Below are 24,705 nucleotides of genomic sequence, written 5' to 3'. Positions count from 1 at the left end.
AGCGGATGCCCACTCCTGTTTCCATCCGCATGACTGCCTGCCTCTAGCGCAGTTGCAGCATGGGAGATGTAGTTTTTTTTTGCTGCCGGAGTGACGGGGGCGTGTGTGGGAGTGAGAGTGGGTGGGTCGGTGCTGGATCTCCACTAGGTGGTGCTGTTCGACAATATGAGCAATACGAGGCAGCCGGAGGGGTGATGGAGCAACAATCCTGCAGCAAATGCCAAAACAGTTCTTCTCTTTGGTGAAAAACCACCCTGAAAAACAGTTTAGGTGTGTTCGAATAGGTGTTAAACATACAAAATAAAAGAAAAATAACAAAAAATTTCAACTGAGCATTGCTGGATTGCTCATTTAGGAGGCCTCAAAGCTACGGTCAGAAATTTTTCAAAGGGGAGGTCGGATGTTGGCACTAAAAATCTTGAAGCATAAGTCATAGCTGATTTTAGGTGAGCACAGAGAGCAGGAGAGAAGCGAACACATGTAAATGCAGTTTGCTAACATATAGCCTATATGGTTTCATTCCACCTCAATACAATCTCGTCCATCCATCCGTTATCTATACACCGATTAATCCTCTGTAGGGTCACGGAAGGCTGGAGCTTATCTTAGGTCAAAGGTAGGGGACACCCTGGACAAGTCACCGGTCTATCACAGGGCCTCACAGAGACAACCAAGCACACTCATATTCACACTTACAGATGTCTTTGGGCCGTGGGGGCAAGCCAGAGAACTCAGTGAGAACCGCAAATCCACACAAAAAGACTCCTGGGAATCAAACCCAGAACCTTCTAGCTGCTTCAGCCTCTGCAGACTCCAGAAATTTTTTAGCGGTGGGTCAGATGGGCAACTGAAAATCTTGGGTTGTCACAAAGAAACCATGTCACAATATAACAATACGTGTAAACACAGTTTGCTAACATATAGCCTATATGGGTCATTCCACCTCAATACAGGATTTAAAAAAAAAAAAAGTTCACACCTGGCCATCTCATATTTGTCAAATTTTTGTCTGTGCGTATGTCTGTTATTAAGTACAATGTGTGTAACAATGAACGCCCTAAGAACATATCAATGAACCTAAAAAGTGCAGGACGTTAGCTATAATAATCTTCAGGTTATGGCACTTTAAACATTGCTCCACAGACTGATGAGATGAAAGCAACACAAAAAATGATATGACCCCACCCCTCGTTAAGAATTTTTAACTTAAAAACAGATGTTAACTATGACCCCAGATTTTACACATGGTCAACTCAAAATCAGTCAAATTGAAGATGGTCAGGCGTGAGGCATTTGGTGAATTGAGGCAGAATGACCCATATATGCTAGTTGTAGTAGCTGTAGAACATAATGCTCTGGCTGCACCTTACAGTCATTCTGCCATATAGGAGACAAAGATCTGCCCTGTTTCTTGAAACGAATCACAATCAATTTGGGCAGAGCCAGCAGAAGGAAGCAGTTTCAGGTAACATAACTTCAGAAAACGTACTTGATCTATCAGATTTGGGGTGGCCAATGAGATTTCCAGGGTCCTTGGAAGCACTACAGCACTGGACAAAAAAAAATAAAAAATAAAAAATAAAAATTTAGGCCCCTGTTATCACCCCATATTTTGTGCAGTAATCTGTCATGTCCATCTTTCCATTAAGCACAGTTCCTACAGCAGACTTCACATGGCAGCTTTAGTTTATGACTCAAACAAACAAACAAAATCATAGAATCAAAGGAAGCGAAATGAACTTAATGTATCAAAAGTAAATTTACTTGTTAGACAGACTGGATTCTGTCAGTGCTATGTTACTATAATAGTGACTGATATTGTAATTAGTGAGATTTTAACATATAATTTTAACCATAGCTGGTTTATGTGAACTTTAACTGCTTTATTTTTTAACTTTGATGCAACACATTTTTGAAATGTTTCACATTTTTTTAACTGACCAAAAGTTTTGCATGTATAAGCTTTAATAGAAAATGAATAACAACTAATTATATTTGTAAAATGGAGTAAACATGGTCTTCTCTGTAGGTTAATCGGTGTGTTATTGTTATTTAATTTGGTTAAACACACAATTATCTATTAAATGAGCACACTATGATTGGTAAGAGCCACTTCGGTTGTTAATCACCTTGTGTGGTGATAATCACAAATATTCAAAACAGCTAAATTAATTCATTTAAGGTAAACATTTCACTTCTATGTTCCCTGGGGGTTAGAAGGCCCAGGTTGCTGCCTTTGCTAAGTTTGTTACCAAGCAGGTTACTGGGTAGGATCAGTATATCTCCATTTTTAGGCATTTTCAAGCTTACAGATAAGAATAAGACAAGAAAAATCTTGAAAATTACCAAATTTTATCATGTTTTGACCTGAAAGAGTTATTTTTGGAGACAGAACGTCTTTAACAAACAACAGACAAAACACTGCATCTATATGTTGTAACTATACAGCCATGGGGAAAAAAATGAAGTAAAAAGCATGACTGTGTGTTCTGGGAGTCTGGTGGTTAGGATGCACACTGTGTAACCACAACATGGCCGCTTTGATTCTATCTGGGGATCGTTGTCGTATGTCATGCGTCTTTCTTTCCTCATGTTTCCTGTTACTACTGTACCTACATTGTTACTCCAATAAAGGCAAACAAAATCTTCAAAAACTATAATATTTACAAATGAATCATAATTTAGACAAAACAAGGCATAAAGAAATACTGAAATACAGGATGGAGTTTGCATGTTCTCCCTGTGCATGCGTGGGTTTTCTCCGGGTACTCCGGCTTCCTCCCACAGTCCAAAAACATGCTGAGGTTAATTGATCATTCTAAATTGCCCGTAGGTGTGAATGTGAGAGTGCTTGTTTGTCTTTGTATGTAGCCCTGCGACAGACTGGCGACCTGTCTAGGGTGTCCCCTGCCTTCGCCCGAGTCAGCTGGGATAGACTCCAGCCCCCCCCGCGACCCTAGTGAGGATTAAGCGGTGTATAGATAATGGATGGATGGATGGATGAAATACAGGATTAACAGCTACAATATGCACAGTAGGTGTGACTTTCTGCTCTTTGTGAAGCCCTCAGTATTGATAAATCAGTGTGGTCCATGGGCTGTTTAATCTCCAATATATGCTGACATGTATTCATATGTTACTCACAGTGTGACTCATCCAGTAAAATGAAAACAAAAGAACAAAGATCTATAACATAAGAGAGTTTACCCAGCTGGAACATCTCCTATTCAGCACATATTCGAGATATTGGGTTGATCTGAACATACTGTAACACTGTGTACACTATGTGGGCACCAGTGCTGTAAACAGTAGGCGACAGGTTCTATGCTGGGAAGTACACCTATTGGTTTTCCCATCAACTCCTCTTACAGACAAAACTGGAGTTTCAAAAGAATAAGTGCAATGCAGTTTAAAAAAAAAAAAAAAAGCAACAACAAAAAAAAAACCACCTGTGAAAACCGCCATTGTTACAAGCTACATTATAACTCTGGTTAGATTTATCTTTGGCTTACTTATGGGAGCATTTGTTTGTTTGTGAGGATGCCTGAAGTTTAAAGGAAGGAGATTTGGTTCTGTTGTTCTGACCTTTTACAGGCGTCAACTGACTTGTGACCTTTAAAAAACTCACATCCCCCTCATAGGCGTGTTGCCAGATGGCTGAAAAAATGCCAGCTAAATGAACATTTCGTCTGGTAACTGTCTGATAACTCAAATCTGATTAGTTTTTTATATCAATTCACTTCACAGCTGCTGAGATACAATACACCTCTGCTTTTCACATATTGCTTTCACGTCCATGGCAAGATAATTAGCACATAATGGCAAACAGATGCTTGACAAACACAGATACAGTGATAGCATTTGACCCCAGACTTCAGTACTCCCCCAGAGGAGCACACAATGACTCACAAAGACAGACAGCATAAAGAATATGTTGAAACTCTGAGGCCCTTGACTGCAGCAATACTTAGTCATACATGGAACATAACAGTGCATTAATTGGCTAGAAACTCATCCATCGCACGTAAGCTTATATTTTCTATTCATAAACAGTGTAATACAATTAATTTTGCATTTATTTAGAGCCACTGATCACAGTCCCGAGGAGTTTCTGATCCTTTTGCATATAGACAACAATAGCAGTATGTGCTGGTGTTAACAGTAGATAGAACTGAATTCCAGTATCATCCTGCTCACTATGACACAGACTCTTTCTGGTTAGTGTCTCTCCCCCACTGGGAGTTCCTACTGCTCCCCACAGAGCTCACACTGATAGAGGTGATTCATGACGACTGTCTCAGCCATGGGGGGAATGAGTTTTTGTAAAAACCTCAAAAACAACCCTGGGAAATATCCCGTCTTATTAGAGTTTGGTTTATGCCCCTCAAATCTCTGCAAACTCACTGAATCTTCCCAGATATTTCCACTCCCTCAATCAGCTGCTCCTGCCTTAACAACTGTCAAATGAATTTATTGCAAACCCAAATCAGAAAACACAAGAGATCAACTGCTGACGCAACTCCTCTCCCATAACTACCGTAATCAAACACTCCATGGTAAAACATCTCCTCTTGCTAACCAATGCACTCGTGTGCACATAAAACCACAGCTTACTTTCCGTTTCTCTTCAGGAAGCGCTTGCTTTTTGTTCAGCAGCACTGAACTGTCTTTTCTATGCAAATGAGCTGTATGAGCCCGTCATGCCGTTGCCGACTGCTTTCCAGACCAGTGGAAAAATGTGTGTAATTGTAAATGTCATCTGTCTATATCTCCAGTGTAGGGCCACACTCCCTCAAAACACTTTCAGTTGGAGATTAGAGACTGTTCAGAAGTAAAGAGAAGCATTTTATTGTATGCTGAAATGACAGCAGGTTCAAACCCCACAGTGGTAATCTCAAGGACAGGTATGTACTTTCTCTACTGAAAAATATTTTTTACTAATAGTAAATGAACTTTACAATAAACAGAGTATTGATGATTTTTATTCTTTTTCCAGGGATTGAAAGGAACTGCTACAGACAACAGAAACCAAGGTCTGAAAAGATCTGCCACTTTTCACAGTCAAGACTGAAGGATCAAAAATATACATCACCCCACATTAGGACCTGTTTGAAACTTTGCTTCAAGGTAAGAACTGCTTCCAAATCTCACTTTTCATTTACTGCCTAAATTCTGAACTTATTAAGCGCATAAGTGCACGCAAAGTTTGTCTTACATCAGTGTGACATTACGGCACAGGAGTTCGATGAAAGGCTCATTTGCCTGAGCTGACTTTGGACATTTTGATTAGGTTTAGTGGAACATGTAAAACAGAAATATACTGAAACAGTAAATAAATGTTGCTCTTTAAACTGCAAGCAGAGAAAACAGAGGCTAGGGAGGACAAGTTTGATAACATTGAGCTGCATTCAGGCTCTGGTTCACACCTCCTGGAAAATAAGCAAATTAGACTGTTAATATACTGCCTGACTGCACACACTGGGTGCTGATTGTCTTCATTGGATGTGTGGCTTTGATCAGGATCGGGTGAGGATGGAGCAAAGGGAACCGACAGGGGATCCTAACGTCGAAGGGAGACTCAGGGAACTGGCATCAAAGTGGTTTATAGACACTCAAGTGCCACTCATCGTCAAAAACGGCCTCTTTCCCACTTGGTTCCTGGGCTTCATCACCAGAAAGTAAGCATTCCTTGAGGAAAAAATCGCTCAGACTGCTTAAAAATTTACTTTTCCACTCATTATTAGTTTATTTTAGTGCACAATATCTTTTGCCCTAAATTGCTACAATGTCCTGTTTTTACAGAGAATTTCCAAACACAATATAGAGACCTGTGATTTTAAACAAGAAAAATCCTTGTTTTAACCATACTGTAAAATATTTATCTATATATTCATGTTTTCCATGAAAACTCACACTTTTATTCATGTGCTAACATATTTGCAGAAGGGTTTTCTACTTGGAAATTAGCCTTTCAACACGATTAGCTAACACAATGTACCATTATATATATATATACATATATATACTGCCTTTTACCCCTGGCTGGCATAGACACCCACACAAAGGGACAGCCAAGTTACATGTCTTTGTTGGTAATGAGGTTTATGGAAAGGGCTTGTAACGAAATGGATTTTCCAAGATGAATTACGTCTCGTTCTGCTCAAACTCTGCCTCATTGTGTCTGTACAATAATGCTAAATGGACTTGAAACCATCACTGATGTATTAAAAAGTTTGGATTTTAAAGGTGCTGTTGTTCTGTCTCCAGGGATGCTGAAGAAATGCTTAGAGAAAAAGAGCTGGGCTGTTTCTTGATTCGTCTCAGTGAGAAGGCTCTCGGATACATTCTGTCCTACAAGTGAGTATTAGTTTGGCCTAGATGAGCTAGTATATATGGTAATAAAATGCGTATTATTTTAATGCGCTGCTGCTCGTATAATCCTCAGAAATTAACACCGTTTCTGTGAATTTTCAAGTATAAATTTATTCAATAATGTAAAAATCCCCTATTTTTTAAGATGGCTTTCAGTGATTTCTTTTGTGGCTTATTCTATTAAAGGGCACTTAGTTTGCCTATATCCACATATGTTGTGTGATGTGTCATTTCATTCTGATTCTCATTATTTTCTGGTGTTTTCATCCATATTATTTTCTTATTTATTTCTAAATTTCAGTTTAATTCTGGGATCACACTAGCTGTAACATGTCAGCACTTTAACTATTTTTTTTTTCCTGTTGCAGAGGCAGGGATCGGTGTCGACACTTTGTGATAAACCAAAGTGAAACAGGACAGTTTGTGGTCTGTGGGGACACTGAGGGACACGACACAGTGCCTGATCTGATAGAACACTACAAGTCGAGCCCCATTGAGCCGTTTGGAGAATATCTGACATGTTCGTGTTTTGAGGTGAGACAAAACCCCTTTTCTGATTCCTTTCTTTTTAATCATGTTGATTGAGTAAAAAGGTCAGACTTATGTCTTTTTTTCTTGCAGGCAATGGATGAAGAGCTGTATGATATTATCCAGTTCAGCCCCAAAGAAAAGCCAGTTGTTCCCGTCAGATCTGTGAACAAGACGCGACAACAACAGATTAACCCAGAGCAGCAACCTGCACCGCCACCACGGAGCAACAGAACATCAGAGGTGATTACGTTGCATAAATTACTGACATGTTATATTAACTTATATGTTACACTGAAATACTTTTGTTATCTTCAAGCTGACTTTAAAAATCTGCCTTCTTTTACACAACAGGAAGTACCACCTTTGCCTCGGAGGAGTCGGCACTTTGATAGCAGCATCAATGACCGTGAGAGGGTTTTGTACGCTCAGCTCAGGAAGCAGTCACCCAGAGCCCAACACAACAGTCAGGACAGTTTACCAGGGAGAGCCGAGAGGTCAACAAACAAAGACCAGAACATTGGAAGGTGTAGTCCTCCATCAGGACCAAAAACTGCTTACTCTGAGCTTGGCCTGCTGGAATGCAAGAGCAGATCTCTGCCGCTGCTGGACAACATCTCTGATGAAGAGCAGCCCTACAGGCTGAGCGTACCTCCTGATACCCCACCAAGACTTTCCCCCAGACCAGGCAGACAAGTCACTAGCTGTGTCCCACAGCCAGAGAAGAAAGATAAATGCAGCAGACCGAGCAGCAACCACAGCCTGGACCACATGAGTGATGGTGCCGTCTATCACCTGGCTGGCAGCCCACACACTACACTCTTTGACACTAGATCATCAATCCCAAATCAGCATGACAACTCTGTGTATGCTGAGGTTTCCACTGAAGATCCATCTGGTCGCTTCCCTCATGATAGTGCATACGAGTTGATCCCAAACCACAAGGAAACAGCCCAGTCTAAACCCAACAGCAACACCTACGAGCCTCTGGAGGACATCAGGCGCAAACATAACTCCTGGGGCTTAAAGGTTAGTAGCTTATTCCAGCTGGTTTGTTTTAAATACTTCGTAGTCTGGCGTGAACGTAATGTGCATCCTATTTATCTGGTATTAAAACTTATTTACCTCCCACAGAATGACAAATGGAAATGGCTCTTCCCTGAGGTCAAGAGGAAATGGTGAAGAGGTTGCCTGACTAATTACTGAAGAAAATGTTTACTAAATTGACACTACTGTGCCACTGGTTAAGATAGAGGCTGTGGCAGCTTCTTTTAAATATTCAACATCTTCTGTAGTTTTAGCTTTTTTAATGTATTTATTTAAGAATGATGATGTTACAGTTACATTTTTTTTGTTTCCACATGTAATTAATTAAACTGCATACCGAAATTTTGTGAGGCTATATGTCATTAAACACAATTTAGTAAAAAAAGAGTGTCTGAAATAATTGTTTTCTAGGCAATAATTACAGTGGAGAAAATGTCTCCGTTGTAAGGGCAAGTTTCAGGTGCTGCAGCAAAACTGTACGACAAACATCTGTTCGATTTACAGTGTGTGACTCAGTGAATGGCAGCATATGCTCTGGGAAATAGTGTTCACCTACTTCTCATCAGTAGAAGAAAACCTGAGTAAATCCAATAACTACAGGTTATTGACAGGTTACGATTGACAAGATAACATAAAGGCATTAATACATTCTCTCATGAGGAAACTGGGACAGAAACTGTAGCGGTGCAAATAATTAATAAATCAGGAAATCAGGATACGAGTAAGAATTCCCTTCAGTAGTGGCTGTGTCCACTCCTGCAGAACATAAAGTCATACTGATACAGAGAAATACTGAGTAAAAATTCATCAAAACCCTCTTGTACACTGATGTTTACAGCAGTTTTGACCGCATGCTGCTGCGATCAGTACTGCACTTCATTCACAGGAAACTTTATTTGCATACAGACTTCAAACGTCTGCATGTGACAGCAAAGGGGAAGCGGGTCGGAGGTGCTAAAATGTCATTTATTATCTTTTATCAACGGTTGCTCTTTTACGTCCCTTATTACTGTTTTAGTGGGGACAGTAAAACAACAATAAAGACATTACCGCTATATGTGTGCTTGAATGCTTGTATAGTTATTTTCCTAAGCAGATAAATATACACACAGATACTGCACCGTTTTATGAAGGACATGAGCGACACAAATTAGGAAATAAGGTGCGTCCCCTAATTTATGTAATGCAAACCAAAACGTGTCAAACCACTGACTTTGTGACATTTCTGTTGCGTTCACTTTCACAACTGAGATCCACATAATAAAGTGTCACTGGAAAACAGAAGGCAAAGTGTGTAAATTCAGTTAACAGATATATAAGTGTCATAACTGCTTGGTTGTGTATGGGTGGGTTTCTGCAGCTCTGAGTAACACCGGCATGAGAAAAGGTATTAGATTTATGCAAAATACACAAATCCTGTTATTATTATGACAGCACAATAACACTGAATAGTGCATGTATAAACTTCCCTTTCTTTATTCCTTATTCACTGCTATTTAACAGTATATAAACACCTAAAACTGTTAGGGACTAGTTAGCTGTAAACTGGATTATGGGCATTTTAAATGCATGTTAATGTATTTGCCAACAATTATCCATAAGTTAATTAAAGTTAAACTCACAAAGCGAGCTGTAATACCTAATAAGCAATACAATTATTGCATAAAACTAAACAAGAACTCATGTCATCTTCAAGTGGCATATGTTGTTGTGAATATATATCACTATAAAGCTGGGTTGTTTTGCGCTACCTCTTGCAGACTGTATTAATATTCATGTTTATGATCCATTTATATTGTAAATACTCTTTCGGCTGCACAATTTATCACTGAATGCACTCAAAGGAATTTAACTTTGCTTGTTTCTCAGCAGGTTTATTTTATTTGGAATTTTTCATTAATTGTTTGTGCATCTTGAATTCATTTTGAATGTGTTTTAAGTTGTTTTTTTTTACTTTTGTATATTTAAAGTTATGTTTCTCTCTCTCTCTCTCTCTCTCTCTCTCTCTTTGTGTGTGTGCGTGCGTGCCTGTGTGTGTGTGCGTGCGTGCGTGCGTGCGTGCGTGTGTGTGTGTGTGCGTGGTCAAAACTCAGAAATAAATATAAAAAGGAACTCACATCTCATGGTCTGCAGATGGAGCTTGCACAGGTGTCCTAAAGTATTAATAAATATGTAAAAACATATATTTAATATGATTTTGTGTCAAGTGTTGACATTGTTATGATTACATCACTATCACACTGTGTCATGTTAAACAAAACACTTGATAATGATTCATTTATTGCTTATAATGTCAATGGGAAAAGGTACAAAAAATGAAGCAGCACCAACTTCCACAATAATCTCTTTGCTATTAAGCAGTTTATGAAACTCCCCACTGTTCTGCTGTAAAAACTAAAGGCGGCATCTTAAATCAGATCAAATTAACACAAACAAGGTGTCATGCAGTGAAACCAGTGTGAGTTTCACACACTGTTTGGCTCCTCGCTACCTCAGGAACAGTTGCCTCCAGTAATGGCGGCTTTACAGCTCCAGTATCATGTTGCACCAGAAGCCTCTCTGTTGGAATGAGCGAGTTCAGTAATTAATGAAGCCACACAATCAGCAGCGTATTACTCTGAATATTTGATAGTGGCCTCATAAAGGGAACTCGAGATAACGGAGGGGAGAATTAACTGGCTGCTCTGATGACTGCACACTGCTTAACAGACTTAGACAAATCCTCCTTCAGCTGAAAAAGGGCATTTGGTATAACTTTTCATTATCAGTGTGGCTCTGTTTTGTACACAAGTATTGCTCAAATACAGTTTTCTCGGGTGTTTTTTACTCTGTCTGGCCCAAGGTGTAGTTTAGAGATTTCTTAATGAGTTTAAACTCATTTCTTGTTTCAGTGTTTGTATTACTAATAGCTAACAGGAGAACAACTAAAACTCTTTCCACTTAAAACACATGCAGCGCTCTCGGTCTACCATGGGATATCTTCTTATTTTATTTTGCTTCAGCCTGCAGCCCGTGTCTCAATTTCTACTTCATAGCTGTTCTGTATTCATCAGACTCAGGACCAATTAACCAGGTCATATCCATTTTGCAGACGCTGCAGATGAGATGTGACTGTTAGCAGATGCATGGCACAAAACATGCTGACAACAAGGTGTCCGTGTACGGCTACCCGGCATCCATTTCATCATGAGCTGTACCAAAACAACGGCACACTGTTCTCCTTATGTACCTGATGCAAATCTGCACCCCACAGCCCAGAAACCACAACCTGTTAAATCATCAACCAGCACGGCTCAGACCATTTCCTGCAGCTTTCCGTTTAGATTAACTGTGTGTGCAGGATGCAATCATGCCTGCGAATGCTGAGGCAGCTCGCTCCTAACGATCATCCTCCTTAACAAGTTATTACAGCTCATATGATGGGCATTGCAGAGGCGCAGTCATTTCCTGATCTTTACTGTGCACAATCTGTGCAGGGCGGGGTGGTCAGATGAAGAACTCATTAAAGCTGCAGGTCAGAACAGTCGACAATAATCCTCACAGATGCAGTCGCACAAAGTAATTCAATCAGAGCGCAGAGAAAAAAACATGTATTTATTCTGAATTCACATGAAATACTATAAATACATATCCAAAAGATGGCTGTAACTAACATCTCATGATAATGGCTGAGGCAGAAGATGAAAGCTACCGATATTTAGTCCCGATGACAAAGCCCTTCATCCAACTGGAGAACAGTAAGATATGATTGTCATCGTGTTCCAGTTCCACAGGCAAAAGTCACAACTTAGACACTGCATCTAAATATACTGCATAGCTCTTATAGAATATCTGTATGCCCTTAATGTCAGTGCTGTGTTATCATCCACGTCAAGCTTTGTCCATAGTCGTATAAATATAAATAAAAATACTGAACATTTAGTGTGTCGCTGTAGGAAGACTTCACCAGGATTTATCTCATGTGCAATATAGATAGATAAGCAGTTTTTATGCATTCATGAATGTGTGCAACAGGCACTAATCCAGAGTCTGGCTCATTTTGGACTTAATTTTTCAACCTTAAAATGTAGAAAGATTAGCCTTTTATCCAATTCAGGTCGAGCCCTTTCATAGGTAGTCATAGGAAAACAATTCCAATCTACAGTAATAAAATTCAGGGTCACGGGAATTCAGCTTTATCCAGTATTTTGTTCCCAAATCTAGCAGACTTCACTGAGGTAAGCACAGCTGGAGAAGATGCTGCCGTTATAGAAGACGACAATAAGAGACAGGCGTACAGGTCAGTGGGAGTCCTCAGGTTTAGCAAGCTGCTGACCTTAGAAACTGTCCATCCAGCCCTTTTAGATTCGTATATGGAAGGTACTGGAATAACAAAAGAAAGAATACAAGGGATCAGCATTGAAACAGCTGCACTCAACATACTGTTTTGCTGTATATGTGAGTTTAAACGCCAGAATCCCTAATGGATGTGTTCATTATTTCAGCGGGGATTAACAGAGATGAGGCTGTTTGTATTTTAACTCTCTGGACTCCAAAGCAGTTTCTGGCTGTTTTAGCTCCAGTCACGACTTTATTCACTGAGGGCTCATGTTTCACAGCAATACACAGTCCTGCATCTCTATGGAAACAGCACAACCACAGCTAGAAGTAGAGAGAACTCAGAAACGTCTCTTGCCACATACAAGAAAGATATTGTTTTAAATGGAATTAGTATGTACAGTGTTTTTCCAAGTGCCCACAGCTATTACTGATACTAGTAACAGGCCATTTGAATGGGCCTATTTACATTTTTACAACCTCTACAAAGTGCATTTGTTACACTACTCTGCACATCAACTTTAGAAAGATACTGCACCATGCTGAATGTATCTTCCAACAACTTGCTGATAACTGGCTTCTCGGTACCATTCTGCATTCATTTCATTTATTTAGTGTGTTTTTTCTTCTCCTGGTCTGTTGGGAATTTTTGCACCAGATTTCTTGTCACATTACTGCTGGTCTTTACTGAGTTAGTCATGGCTTCCTAGCTGCACCGGAGCCCAGATTTTTTTTTTTTTTTTTTTTTTTTAATTTAACGTTTTCTGGTTACTGGAAAGTTTAGATTTTTGGCATTTTTTTAATGAAACATGTAGAACAAAGTGATTATGATCAAATATTATAATTTCAAGAAGATTTTTGGCAATTTTTCTTGACAAAGCTGTAAAGAAAGTTGAAAATCCAAGAATTTTTTCCACCTGTACAGTTTCTAGCACTAATAAATGGTGGCACTGAGGCAGTTTTTTAAAAAATAGCATTCCTTTTTATATCTACCTGTGGGTTTTGGGGTTCAGGGTGTAAATTAATGTGATGACTAAGGATTTTAAGCATGTTGTTTGGGTGATCTTTGCTTACAAATATTGTATGCACAATGTGATGAAAAATGCTTTTATATAAACATAATCCTGAAATATTAGCTGTCTTAAGTAACACATATTTAATTACCTTAAAAAGTCCGGAGCCCTGGTTATCATATTTTCAAAGTCAGCAAATGACAGTTTGTTGTCACCGTCCAAATCTGCCTCCTCGATGGCTTTCTCACACACCAACTGGACCTCTTCAGGAGTCAACTCCTCCTTTGTCAGCTTATTTAGAGTCTTTTCGAGATCCTCTTTGCACAAGTAGTTATCCACATTGAAATCTATCAGCAACAGAGATTACAGGAAATATTTAAGAAATTTGATTTAATTCAGTTTTGGTAAATTTTAAAAGTTGTGAATGATGATGAGAAATTTTCCATTACCATATATTTTAAAGGCATATATGGCCTTGAGTTCTCGGGGAGCCATTTCACTGAGGACTGAAAACATGTCCACAAACTCATTGAAGCTGAGATTCCCCATCCCGTCCTCGGAGAAAGACTCCACAATCCTGTTACGGAATGGATTTTCCTGTAGAAGAAACAAGACGATGCTTAATTATATAACTGAGAATGCTGTTGCACATTAACCTAAATTTAACAGTCCTTGTAATTAATTACAACATAGGATGTAGTTTGTAAAAACTCTGATGGTTTCATTAACATGTGGCTTCACATACGAGCTGCCGGGGTATAAACATTTCGATGTATTCTGCTGATCAAAGGGCTCAGCTGAAAAGAGCTGACGCTCTCCCTTTGCCGGTACAGTGAAACCAATATTTTCTCATCCACTGACCAACCATAAGTTGCTACTAGGGCTTCTATATCAAAGATAATAAGGTGGTTTGACACAGCTTGTAGTAAATTCGCACTTGAGGAGACGGTATCCAACAACACTTGTGATCTCTACACCTGCAAGCAATGCTGGCCTGAGTTTGGGGTCAAAACAAGAGCAGCAAAAGAAGAAAAATGAAGGAATGCTGTTGTTGACTTGATATCCAGAGGCATGTCAGTGGGGCCTGAATCATTCACTCAATGCAGCTCATTAGTCTTCAGCAAGATAACAGTATTTATGGTCATGAAGTTATAGATGGTTTTGGGTGACTGTGCATTGTCTGGGCCTCATATATCCTGCCTGCAGTGGTCTCCATCTTTCTCCTGCCATGCTCAAAACCCCGACAGTTTTACAAGCAAGGGCCAATTATGCCAAGAAGAGGGACACATTATGAGTCTCTGTGCTAAACCCTCTGTGGATAAGGAGTCTATATTAAATACTACGGCCTTCATGTGTGGGAGAAAAGTGGAGGTAAATGTGGCCGTTAATGCCATTTCTAAAATTTCTAGATGTTTTTTTTTTCTCCAAATGACAGAAGCTTAAAAATAGGAGTGAATGAATGTGTCAGCATAGAGAGGCAGAGCATTTCATGGCACATTAACTTTCATAAGCTCACAGGATGCGGTGTCATACAATCAGATCAGGGATGCTGACGGTTAAAAATCTATTCCGTCCTCTGGAAGAGAGAGTGTATTGATTAGGTGTGTGCCCTTGTAGTACAATGCAAAATACGCAAACACAACATGGAAAGACAGAAAGAAATGACACCATATTGGAGGCACTGTTAAGAAAGGCTTTTTTAAATTTACCTTTAATTCTGGCATGTTGACTATCAAGGCTAACGGCAGTTTACAATCCGGTTCATTGGTGTAGTCCATCGGTACAAGATGTGGAGCCAACTCATGGTATCTGCCGTGCAACCTGGAATAAAAAACACAAACACTTTCTGAACCATTGTGTCTCTTCTGTTGTTTCTGACTTCCTGTAATTCAGAGAAGAATCGGTGCATGACTCAAAACATACCTGTAAAACACTTATACAACTGATGTAATGTAGAGTTTGCAACTAGCTGCAATGCTATTTCTACAATGTATTCCCTCTACAGTAGAAAGGCTAAAGGGAATAACTCACAGAACGCTACTATGTCTCTTTGATTGCATTTTAACCTTAAACTTTTAATTTAACATTGTTTATTACAGAGAATAATGTCTATAAACTGTGAGGAGGCTGTGTGAATGTTGAGAACATGATGTCTGGAAAGTCTGTGCTTATCTACAGCCTCCACTTCATCCTGTCCTTTGACTAATCTTGTCAGGGTGAACCTTCATTTCCAGAAGCCATTTATCAGCAGGAATGCTGGTCTTTGAGGACAAACTCGCTACAATTAAATTAAATAAACCTGTCAAAGTGATGGAGATTCAGTGGTTCACTGCTGGAAATGAATGACTAAACCTGCAGTTTCAATGCACCGTGACCCTGGAAAGTGTTTGCAAACTGCATTGTGAATTTGATTATGTTCAGTCCAAAATGACTGCACATTTGAAGATACCAAACATTGAAATAATGATCTGATGTTAACGCTGGATTTGACAACAGGGTTTAAATCAGTCCCTGTCTGGCCATCAGTAAGGGCCTCTTTCCTCGATGTTACGTAACTGTGCTGTAACAGTTGCAGCTGTGGACAGAAATAAGAGTGTTTTATGAAGGTCATAAAGTGTAGGACCCTATTACGCCCTCTGCCGATTGTCAGTTTTGTTTCCAATCTGCTGCTAGCCTTGGAATCAAAGTCAATTCAATATCAGGAGGTGAAACAAGTACGTGCATACTATTTGTTATAGAAGAGAAAAGGCCAGAAAAATGTCATGTTGGAAAGAAAATGCAACATAATGAAAATAGGATTAAAAAAACAAATGAAAAACAAGCCCCTCTCCACAAACTGTGTCCAGTTCAGTGAAATGTTAAAAGGAGAACATTAAAATCAAAAGTCTCATTAAAGAGAATCTTACTGGGAAAAAAACTACGCTGTCTTGCAATTTTAATGTGGCATGTTTTATCTCCTCTGCTTAGCAAATAAAAAATGTAGAACCAAACAAACATGCTGTGTAAAATGTAGATTTTCTTTCCTTCTTTAAAGTTCAAATAATTTCCGAAGGCAGTGACAGAGCACACATGACAGCATATCTTATCAGAGAAACAAAAGCTTTCCTGGACTTGTATGGAAACAAATCAGGCACCACATTGCTGCAATGTATTGCATCACACAACTTTCATCATTATCTAGTGTTACACTGCGACATTCTTGAGTATGTGCATTTAATTTCTTTAAGTAGCTATTTATCTTGCAGCATCTAGAACCGCCGACAAAAGATACTGAAATGTGAGCGTCACTGGTCAATTCCATTAGGTGGAAAACCACGTCATTTATGCTCATCATCTAGCGGCTGAGCGACAGGAAGAGAGAGATGATGCTACCCAGTGAGTCACGACACCAGATAGATTAATACTGAGTTAATTTTTTAAAATGTTGGGGTTGCACATGTCGAAAGAGGTAGCAATGTGACGCTTCATTGGGTGGCACTGAAAACAACACCTCAGTCAAAAGGTCAACGTGACTTCCAGAGGCTTAGGTAACATACTGAGGTACGGGAGAGAAACATCTAGATGCTCACTGACAACAACAGTCACATTTAATAACGTCACACACTGCAGCAAAGAAACTATACGTGTTTGCATTGGGCTTTATGTTGCATCTTGTTATTTGCTGGGATTATCAGCAGAATCATTTACTGTACCGCATTAGTTATATTTTAAATGAAGACCTTTAGTAGTTTTACCTTGATGTGCTTTTTGTACCATATGACATGAAACACACTGTGTACTCGCATAAACATTTACAAACAACACAATTACAACCTGGAGCTTTATTACTGTAAATTGCATGTGCACAGATTAAAACAAAAGAATATGATACGTATATATCAGGAAAATCGTGCCTGTATGTCAAAATTCTCCCCCATTTTAAACAAATTGCTGTAAATCAGTGTAAGCTGAAGCCAACAAAACAGTAGTCATTCAAATCTGCCCTCTTAATCAACCAATATATATGTAATGGTCAACTCTAAATATGCCACAGACAAATACAATTGACAATGTGAAAAAATTAAAATATATTTACTGATGTTAACAGTATCCAAGTATTACACACAATAGCTGAATCAACCTGAGTATCAAATCTCGCTGACACTTTTAATTCCTGCAACTGCAGGTAAATGCAGTATGAATTGCTCCTTTGTTATACAGAGTTTTCAAGTGTCATTTGTGGTTTAACATACATGTCAAACCCATGGACCACTCACCACATGTTATCCGCAGTGCACGGAGCAAGAACTGACCACATTAAGACAGACTTATTACACTCTGGTAGCACTATTGTGTGTATCAACTTATGGTCGTAGCAGGTGGTAAAATGTGCGTTTTACACCTGATCAGCAGCAAGCAATCAGAATCTAAAGATGCAGCTAATAAAGCTCTTACCGTAGAATTTCTTTGCGAGTGAAAAACGTACAGTCCTGCAATGAAAGAATAAAGCAAAACACAAGTATGTGAAATACTTAATGACAAATTTACAAGAATAAAAAACTATCAGGGACACATGTGAGTCATATAAAATGACGTTACAGTTCCTCTGAAGTCATGTGAGCAAACATTACAGTAAAACACTATTCAAGGTGTCTGGTTTCTCTTAAATGATGATGTGTGTGACTACATGAGGGAACATGAGCTGCTGTTGTCTGACATGCATGTGTTGGCACACGCATTACCCAAACAGCCCTACCGGAGGCAACTCAATTTACATTTTTCTTTTGTACCCGATCTGTGTGAGCTGTGCTGTTGGGTGTAAGAAGCACAGCGCAGTTAGCTGAGATCTGCAGACAGTGTGATTTACTACAAAATAAAGCACCCTGCTTTGCTTTTGTGCCAAAACAGGCTCAGCGAAGATGTTTGGGTGATGATAAGTGTGTGTGTGAGTGTATTTAAAGCAGCATCTGACTAACCATCATGACCTATTACACTACAAGTTCTGCCTACACATGAGGAAAGATAGCACAGTGGTGTCTTTGAAGTTTAACTCTTTGAGCTTGGTGAACAAATCAGACCAGTCAGCTGATGTCGTATTCACCGTTACATTGTTAAATAGTAGAAGCAAAAGAAAAAAAAACTAAATATTTTGTACCCAAGAAGGAAACTAACTATTTCAAGACAAACTAAAAGCAACAGTGTTCTAAGAAGGACCTTTAAAGAGTAGCTGGAGTAACCAGAGAGGCTCTTGAGAACTAAAGTGCATCCTGAGAGTAGAGTTTCACAGCATATCACGCTGGCTTAGCATCAATTATTAAGTCCACACCTAATCACATGATAAACCTGTGCACATGAAAATGTCTTTCTTCATGGGAAAACAGAAGGTCAGGTCTCTAGAGATGATAACTCCGTGTACATTAGATCCTCCAGTATGCAGTAAAATCAAAACCTTCTGCTATTCTCGCCTATCAAGACGATGTCAATATTTAAACAGAGTGGGGTCATAACTGAGCACAGTCTGGCAGGAAATGGATTATTGTGTATCATTAATTAAATGGCTGGGGAATCAGGGCCCACCTGCTTACACTGATGATCAATACTGAGAACATGAATTTGCTTTTTTCTCCTTTCGAGATCATAAAAAATACAGTAATGGAATAAGATAAAAAATCATGTCAGCCTTTTGAACACTGAATAAATGATCTATCTATAAGCATCTAAATCTTTACTTTTTCTCAGCATTTTAGTCCACTTTGTCATCCTGAAACACATTTTTTAAATACATGAACATCTGCTGATATGATTGAATTACAGGACATTATTACATGCTTGATTATCTGATTTATTTGGTGTCCTCCAACAACTCGACACCAGCATGCAGTCTTACCTGGTAAGCATCAAGTTGCTCGTCGGTAAATATAGTTTGCTTATTTCCCATCTTAATCAGGTGATGTGCTGCTTGTAAACATTCACCACACTGAACGTCCGAAGCCTTTTCTCAATGAAAGGCATTTAAGGGTTGCAGTCCGCGGAGTCCAAGCCTCCGCACAGGATGGACTGGTGTCGATGCAAAACTCTGACAAAAGGTTGTTGATGTCCGTCCGTTAGATGTCCGCCATGACTGCCTCACGGAGTGGACGCGTGCATCAAAAACAACAACAAAAAAAGGGAAATGAAAAGTGGGGGATCAGTGTCCAGTTATGTCGGAGGCGGTGGATGTTGTCTGCGCACCCAAAGGAGTGCAAAACCTCTTAATGGTGCAAACTGATCCGCTTCTCCTGGAGCTCCCAGGTGGAGTCCAGAGGAGTCACACAGACCAATGAGACCTCGAGTAAAGAAATAAATAAATACATGTGAAGTAGAACCTGCTGGATGATGTAACTACACAAGAAAACAACAGAATCAATTAAATCCTATTGTTATTGTTCTTATCATTAGTTGTAGTAGTATTGTTGTTGTTGCATTGATCACATGATTTCGTTTATTCATTCTTCATCTTCAGTGAGAGAGCACATAAATGCACGTATCATTTTTTCACCTGAAATATAATTAAGTATAAGTACATTATTTCAGTGTACAGAATAATACAATCCAGCGCTGATAATTTGCATTACACTCATAAAGATGTCTGATTCTGGCACCCTCAGACACAAAAATCTGATGGAAAAATAATCCAAAGTAAAATAACAATAATAAAATAAAAATAAGTAAAACTATGGAAAATAACCATTTCGTTGAATTACAGCAATTTTCCATACTTAACATAGATTTTCTAGTCTTAATATTACATAACATATTGTGTTTTTTGTTGTTTTATTTGGCTTCAAATGTTAAATGAAGGATATTTAGATGTTTGCAAACAAATTATCAATGATTAGATAGATAGATAGATAGATAGATAGATAGATAGATAGATAGATAGATAGATAGATAGATAGATAGATAGATAGATAGATAGATAGATAGATAGATAGATAGATAGATAGATATTTACATAATTAAATGTAACCGTTTGATTGAATCAATTAAAACGGAAATATTTGTGAAAATACAATAAATTTGCAAATGTATTTTAACTGTCTGTAAATTCACAATCTGGTGTTGCTATTTTTGTGTATTTAAAAAAAATCTGTAAAATATATACAGACTTCCTCCGATATTTAGTTGTTTGTTATTTCTGCTTGATTAGACTTTGCATTCTCATTTATTTACTGCCTCTTTGATTTGATCACTGTGTACAATTACTTTTTAATTGCACCTCCATTCACTGTCGACAGACCCATCATAAAGCCCCATCAGAGGAATAATTTTTGCTGTGATGAGAACAAAACTTTTAATTGATACAGAGAACCTGTTGCACGGTGGTAACATCTAACGATACAGGAGCATTTTATCCAGCCTCGTCCTCCCTCTAACGCACCCTCTGCCTCCCTCCGTGTGGATCTGGAGCCGGACTGCTCACTGCGGAGGCTGGTCCGTCTCCTCCACCTGCCTGCTGCGGTTACAGCTCATCGGTACAGTAAATCGTGTCCTGACGGCACCCCGGGACAGATGACAATTTCACACTTCCCCAAACCAACCACTGCCTTGCCTTTCCGCCTCTCTGCTTGAAATTGCGGCTCTCTGTCGGGTTTTTGTAGCTTTCTGAGCAGCAAAGTTGCCCAGGATGGACTCGAAGCGAGAAAAAGATCACGGTAAGTTGTGATGGATAGCTTGTTGCTACGGCGCTATGCTAGCCACTAGCGGCTTATGCTAGCTAGCCGTGCTTTCAGCTAAAATGTAGCCAAAACCCTAATGTTTGTCACTAAACATTTTGCGTGTGTCATCTCAGGAACAAAGGGTCAAACATTTACCATTTCATGAAACAACACACCCACTTTCATCCGGCTGAATCATCCCCATGAATCCACGCAGCCGCCGTCATACTAACGACGCTCAAAGCTAACACAGAAGCAGCTACTAACCCGAGCTAACAGCATTTAACGCTGCTGTTGGCAGCAAAACTAACCTCAACCTTCATTTCTGCAGGTGACTAATGCAAGATTTCCGTCTGTAGCTCCTACATATCCCTCCCACTGCCCTTTTCATCTTTATTTACTTGTGTCATGCACCTTGCCTGGCAGTCCTTCAACAGTTCACATACAAAGTGAACTAAATAAACCATGTGTTGGTGTAAATCTGGATGAAATGAGTGGAAAAAACAGACTCAGGCATCATTATCTCTGGTTAGTCTGATTTTCTCTCAGTCATCCCCGCTTCTTGGTTTCATTTGAAAAGGCTTTCATGTCTAAAACTGACACTGCCTTAGGAAATTATACCAAATATAACTCCCTCAGTTGTTATTTATTCACGCAACAATGCAGAGCAGAGCACATCTGCCTGTCTGTGACCCTTTCCTCTGGAGCTGGCAGAGGAAAATCTGTGTGCTGCCAGACATGAAATTCAGGGACTGCATGACTTGGTACCTCCTGTTTAGAGATGATTGCAGGGGTTATTTATTTGCTTATTCCACTGCAAACTAAACAGTCACAACGCTTCCAGCATCTTCTTTTGCAGTGCTGACTCACAGATACAGACTATAATTGTATTGCGTGTGTAAGAATAGAAAAGTGAGTATTCCTTATTAAGCTGCAGTGTTGTCTCCGCGACTCTCTCAGATGCAGACTGCGAGAAGATAACCGCCGTGCTGCTCAAGTCACGTACAGGAGAATTTGATTTGGAGTCGATACTGTTTCTCAAATTGAGAGGTCTTGGTAAGCAGAAATTGTCATGATATTGTTTATTTCTGCAAAATTCTATTATTGTGTTTCATTTTTTATTGTGTGTCTTATAGGTATACATGATCTTGGATGCATCGGGGAGTGTATAAATCTGGAGAGACTGGACCTCTCTGGAAATAATATCTCAAATTTAGCTCCTCTAGCCTCCCTTCGGCTTCTTTCTGTACTTAATTTGTCTGCCAACAGGATCTCCAATTTGGGTGAGATTTCAGGAGCAAAAATTACTTTATTTCCATCCTTTTTGGGAAATTTCTGTCACGAGTAGACTTCAATTTTTCCTCTAAATTTTTTTTTTTTTTTTTTTTTTTTTTTGCTTTTGCATTTCCAGATCCCCTGCGCAGTTGTGACAGTTTACAGAACTTGAACATAGCTGGTAATGTCATATCCAGGTAGGATTACATGACAGCTGACTGAAAGCGTGTCCCAGATAAACAGGACAGTGAAAATGCCACAATATACCACATTAAAACAGTGAAGAATGCTGTTGAAGTTAAATATAAAATAATTTGATGAATAATGAGGCATCTCTGTTTTTTCAACAGCACTGAGAACCTACACTGCCTTGCTTCTTTGAGAAAGCTTGAAAATATACGTCTTAAAGACAACACGTATAATTACACTAATCCAGGTAATTTTTAGTGACCTAATTTAAGCACATCTCAGTGGATGGTAATCGTGATTATTGAACTTAAAATGGCTTTTCTTATGTTAGTGTGCAGGAACGCATTATATAGAACCGTAGTTCTGGAGATGTTCCCCAACATCAAGGTGCTGGATGGTAAGATTTTTTTCTCCCCATTTATTCTTTCACTAGCCATTGAACTCTGAGGCTGTTTTGAATGTGTTCTTGAGTTTGGAAATCTTTATTTATTTCCTTCATCTGTTTGAATTGTAGGTGAAAGAATTGTCGGACGTGGGAGTGACTTGTACCAGTTATGCAAAGACATTGATGATACCATCAAAGGTATGTTTTTTAACTGGTACACTAGTGTACTAGTCACTTACTATTACTCTCCATTTATTAGATTAGAGTGTTGATTATAGTATTTATTTGACCCGCAATCATAGAATAGCATTACTGACATCTGTGTTGCAGCATGCTTAACGTTGTTTCATTTGACTACTTTTATTTGTCTCTCGATAAATGATTAGCTGGTTTATACAAGAACGGACAACTTATTGAACATCCCGATTGCAAGCCATGGGTGGAAGATAGCTACTGGGAGATAAAGAGGTCAAACAATGCCATTATTGAAGAAGCCTACAAACAGTTCAACGGTAAGAAGTTCTCTCAGAGTTGCTTCTTTAAAAAAAAAAAAAAAGTGCTGCATGTGATCTACCCAGTGTTCAACTATATTTAGGTGTTCTGTATAATCCTTGTCCTGTGTTTGTCTTTCTCCAGATGTTCTTCATGAATGCAGACTGCTCAACAACAGAGCCACTCATGTAATTTCACAAACTGAAAGATCCATGAGCCTGAAGAAGCAGCCAAAGCAGTTTGCCATCTAATTTGGGCTATTTTGGACACATTTTGTGTGCAAAATTTAGCAACCTTTTTTGTTGTGCGATGTACCATGACTACTGTACTGTAGCTTTTTCAGATGACCGCATTATATCCAAAGGCTTGATAATTTGTCATTGCCGGGAACACATGCTCTGTGTTGCAGTGTGTAGCATTTGTTGAAGTTGTGCGCATCCTATGCATAGGATGAAACATGTAAGTGGTTTGAAAACCTTTACCCATACTGACATCCCTCAGTTTGGCTCAAAGATGTCTTTACTTGCACAGTGTGCATTTTGTACCATGTTGTACCCTGCTTTTATGCTGGAAGCTATGCTGCTTATGAATTTCTATAGGTTTTCGTAATTCAGAGCTTTTTTCCATTTTGCATTGCTGGATAGTTTGGGGAGTTAATGTGTCCCATGCTGTATGCTTTCCTTGTAAGTTGAGTTTTTGCAAAAAAAAAATGTGATTGAATGATTGTTGCAGCTGTTTATACTTGTTTTATACCATAGACTTTACTATGTGTACAGCGAACCTGTGGAAAATACAATGCGTTCAAAGGTGTAAAGGTGCACTGTGTCCTTGATTTTTAGTCATATTTATTTATGTAGTGTAGTTTAGTTCAACTGATATGTGAAATACTATATAATATTTGACCACCCAGAGGCAAAGATCATGTATTATTGAAGCGTTGTATGGAAAGAATTGAGCAATCTGTCGAAGTCCCTCTTGGTGAAATTAGTCGAGTCCCAGAAACAGTACACTGGAGCCACCTGCTGGTGAAATTGTACACGCAAATTTGTTTCATGTTCGAATATGATCTGAAAAATCCAGGCCATGCATGCTCCAGATTAGTGATATTTACTCTGTTTACATTTGATTTAATTGTTTATTTTTGCAAGAATAGTGCACAATGAAAAGTATTAACACCAGATTTAACCAGCAGCTAATTTACATCTTGTACATGTACATGAAGACTAACCACAGAGTAACAAGTACACTACAAAAAACAACACAATTCAAGACAAGATGTTTTTGTGAGATGTAAATTGAAGCAGTAAATACAATAAAGTCAATCCATGGTGGGGACCTTTTTAGTGCTGATTTAAGCTGAAGCTTGAGGCTGGGTTGAAACATTGCAAAACTTCCTGAGTCTCTAATGCAA

At 39.0% G+C, this 24,705-nt stretch overlaps 3 protein-coding genes across 4 annotated transcripts; 2 read left to right on the top strand and 1 right to left on the bottom strand.

Moving 5' to 3' along the window:
• Window positions 1–43: 43 nt before the first annotated feature.
• cib2 (calcium and integrin binding family member 2) lies at window positions 44–19,633 on the bottom strand. 2 transcript variants are annotated; one of them, XM_055009055.1, is made up of 6 exons: window positions 19,144–19,633; window positions 17,712–17,746; window positions 14,987–15,098; window positions 13,727–13,874; window positions 13,429–13,624; window positions 44–254 (listed from the first exon to the last, which is right to left on the bottom strand). In XM_055009055.1, the coding sequence occupies exons 1-6, from the start codon at window positions 19,192–19,194 to the stop codon at window positions 44–46; spliced, it is 753 nt and encodes a 250-aa protein (XP_054865030.1). In that variant the 5' UTR covers window positions 19,195–19,633. The 2 variants fall into 2 exon arrangements, with proteins under 2 accessions (XP_054865030.1, XP_023145151.1); XM_023289383.3 differs by lacking the exon at window positions 44–254 and adding an exon at window positions 11,523–12,309 and having other exon boundaries at window positions 19,144–19,612.
• Window positions 4,696–8,431, top strand: LOC111581269 (SH2 domain-containing protein 7-like). The gene is made up of 8 exons (XM_055009053.1): window positions 4,696–4,904; window positions 4,997–5,127; window positions 5,521–5,678; window positions 6,268–6,357; window positions 6,741–6,906; window positions 6,994–7,143; window positions 7,255–7,929; window positions 8,035–8,431. The coding sequence occupies exons 1-8, from the start codon at window positions 4,862–4,864 to the stop codon at window positions 8,080–8,082; spliced, it is 1,461 nt and encodes a 486-aa protein (XP_054865028.1). The 5' UTR covers window positions 4,696–4,861; the 3' UTR covers window positions 8,083–8,431.
• A 989-nt stretch (window positions 19,634–20,622) lies between the features above and the next one.
• lrrc61 (leucine rich repeat containing 61) lies at window positions 20,623–24,629 on the top strand. Its single transcript, XM_023289379.3, has 9 exons — window positions 20,623–20,950; window positions 21,914–22,009; window positions 22,090–22,236; window positions 22,365–22,425; window positions 22,579–22,664; window positions 22,749–22,814; window positions 22,932–23,000; window positions 23,189–23,314; window positions 23,439–24,629. Exons 1-9 carry the CDS (start codon window positions 20,923–20,925, stop codon window positions 23,543–23,545), a joined length of 786 nt encoding a protein of 261 aa, XP_023145147.1. The 5' UTR covers window positions 20,623–20,922; the 3' UTR covers window positions 23,546–24,629.
• Window positions 24,630–24,705: the final 76 nt, after the last annotated feature.

This window comes from Amphiprion ocellaris, chromosome 3 (genome assembly GCF_022539595.1).
Source record: "Amphiprion ocellaris isolate individual 3 ecotype Okinawa chromosome 3, ASM2253959v1, whole genome shotgun sequence".
NCBI lineage: Eukaryota > Metazoa > Chordata > Actinopteri > Pomacentridae > Amphiprion > Amphiprion ocellaris.
Note: the sequence above shows the minus strand (reverse complement) of the source record. Positions and strands in the feature narration are given on the sequence as shown.

Coding starts and splice junctions, on each gene's coding strand:
- LOC111581269 (XM_055009053.1), top strand. CDS start 4,862: ATGACAGCAGGTTCAAACCCCACAGTGGTAATCTCAAGGACAG. Junction 6,358..6,740: donor GGATACATTCTGTCCTACAA/GTGAGTATTAGT, acceptor TTCCTGTTGCAG/AGGCAGGGATCGGTGTCGAC. Junction 7,144..7,254: donor GGAGCAACAGAACATCAGAG/GTGATTACGTTG, acceptor TTTACACAACAG/GAAGTACCACCTTTGCCTCG.
- cib2 (XM_055009055.1), bottom strand. CDS start 19,194: ATGGGAAATAAGCAAACTATATTTACCGACGAGCAACTTGATGCTTAC. Junction 13,875..14,986: donor TCAACATGCCAGAATTAAAG/GTAAATTTAAAA, acceptor TTTCTTCTACAG/GAAAATCCATTCCGTAACAG. Junction 255..13,428: donor AGGGCTCCGGACTTTTTAAG/GTAATTAAATAT, acceptor ACTGTTTTTCAG/GGTGGTTTTTCACCAAAGAG.
- lrrc61 (XM_023289379.3), top strand. CDS start 20,923: ATGGACTCGAAGCGAGAAAAAGATCACG. Junction 23,001..23,188: donor CATTGATGATACCATCAAAG/GTATGTTTTTTA, acceptor ATAAATGATTAG/CTGGTTTATACAAGAACGGA. Junction 23,315..23,438: donor AGCCTACAAACAGTTCAACG/GTAAGAAGTTCT, acceptor GTCTTTCTCCAG/ATGTTCTTCATGAATGCAGA.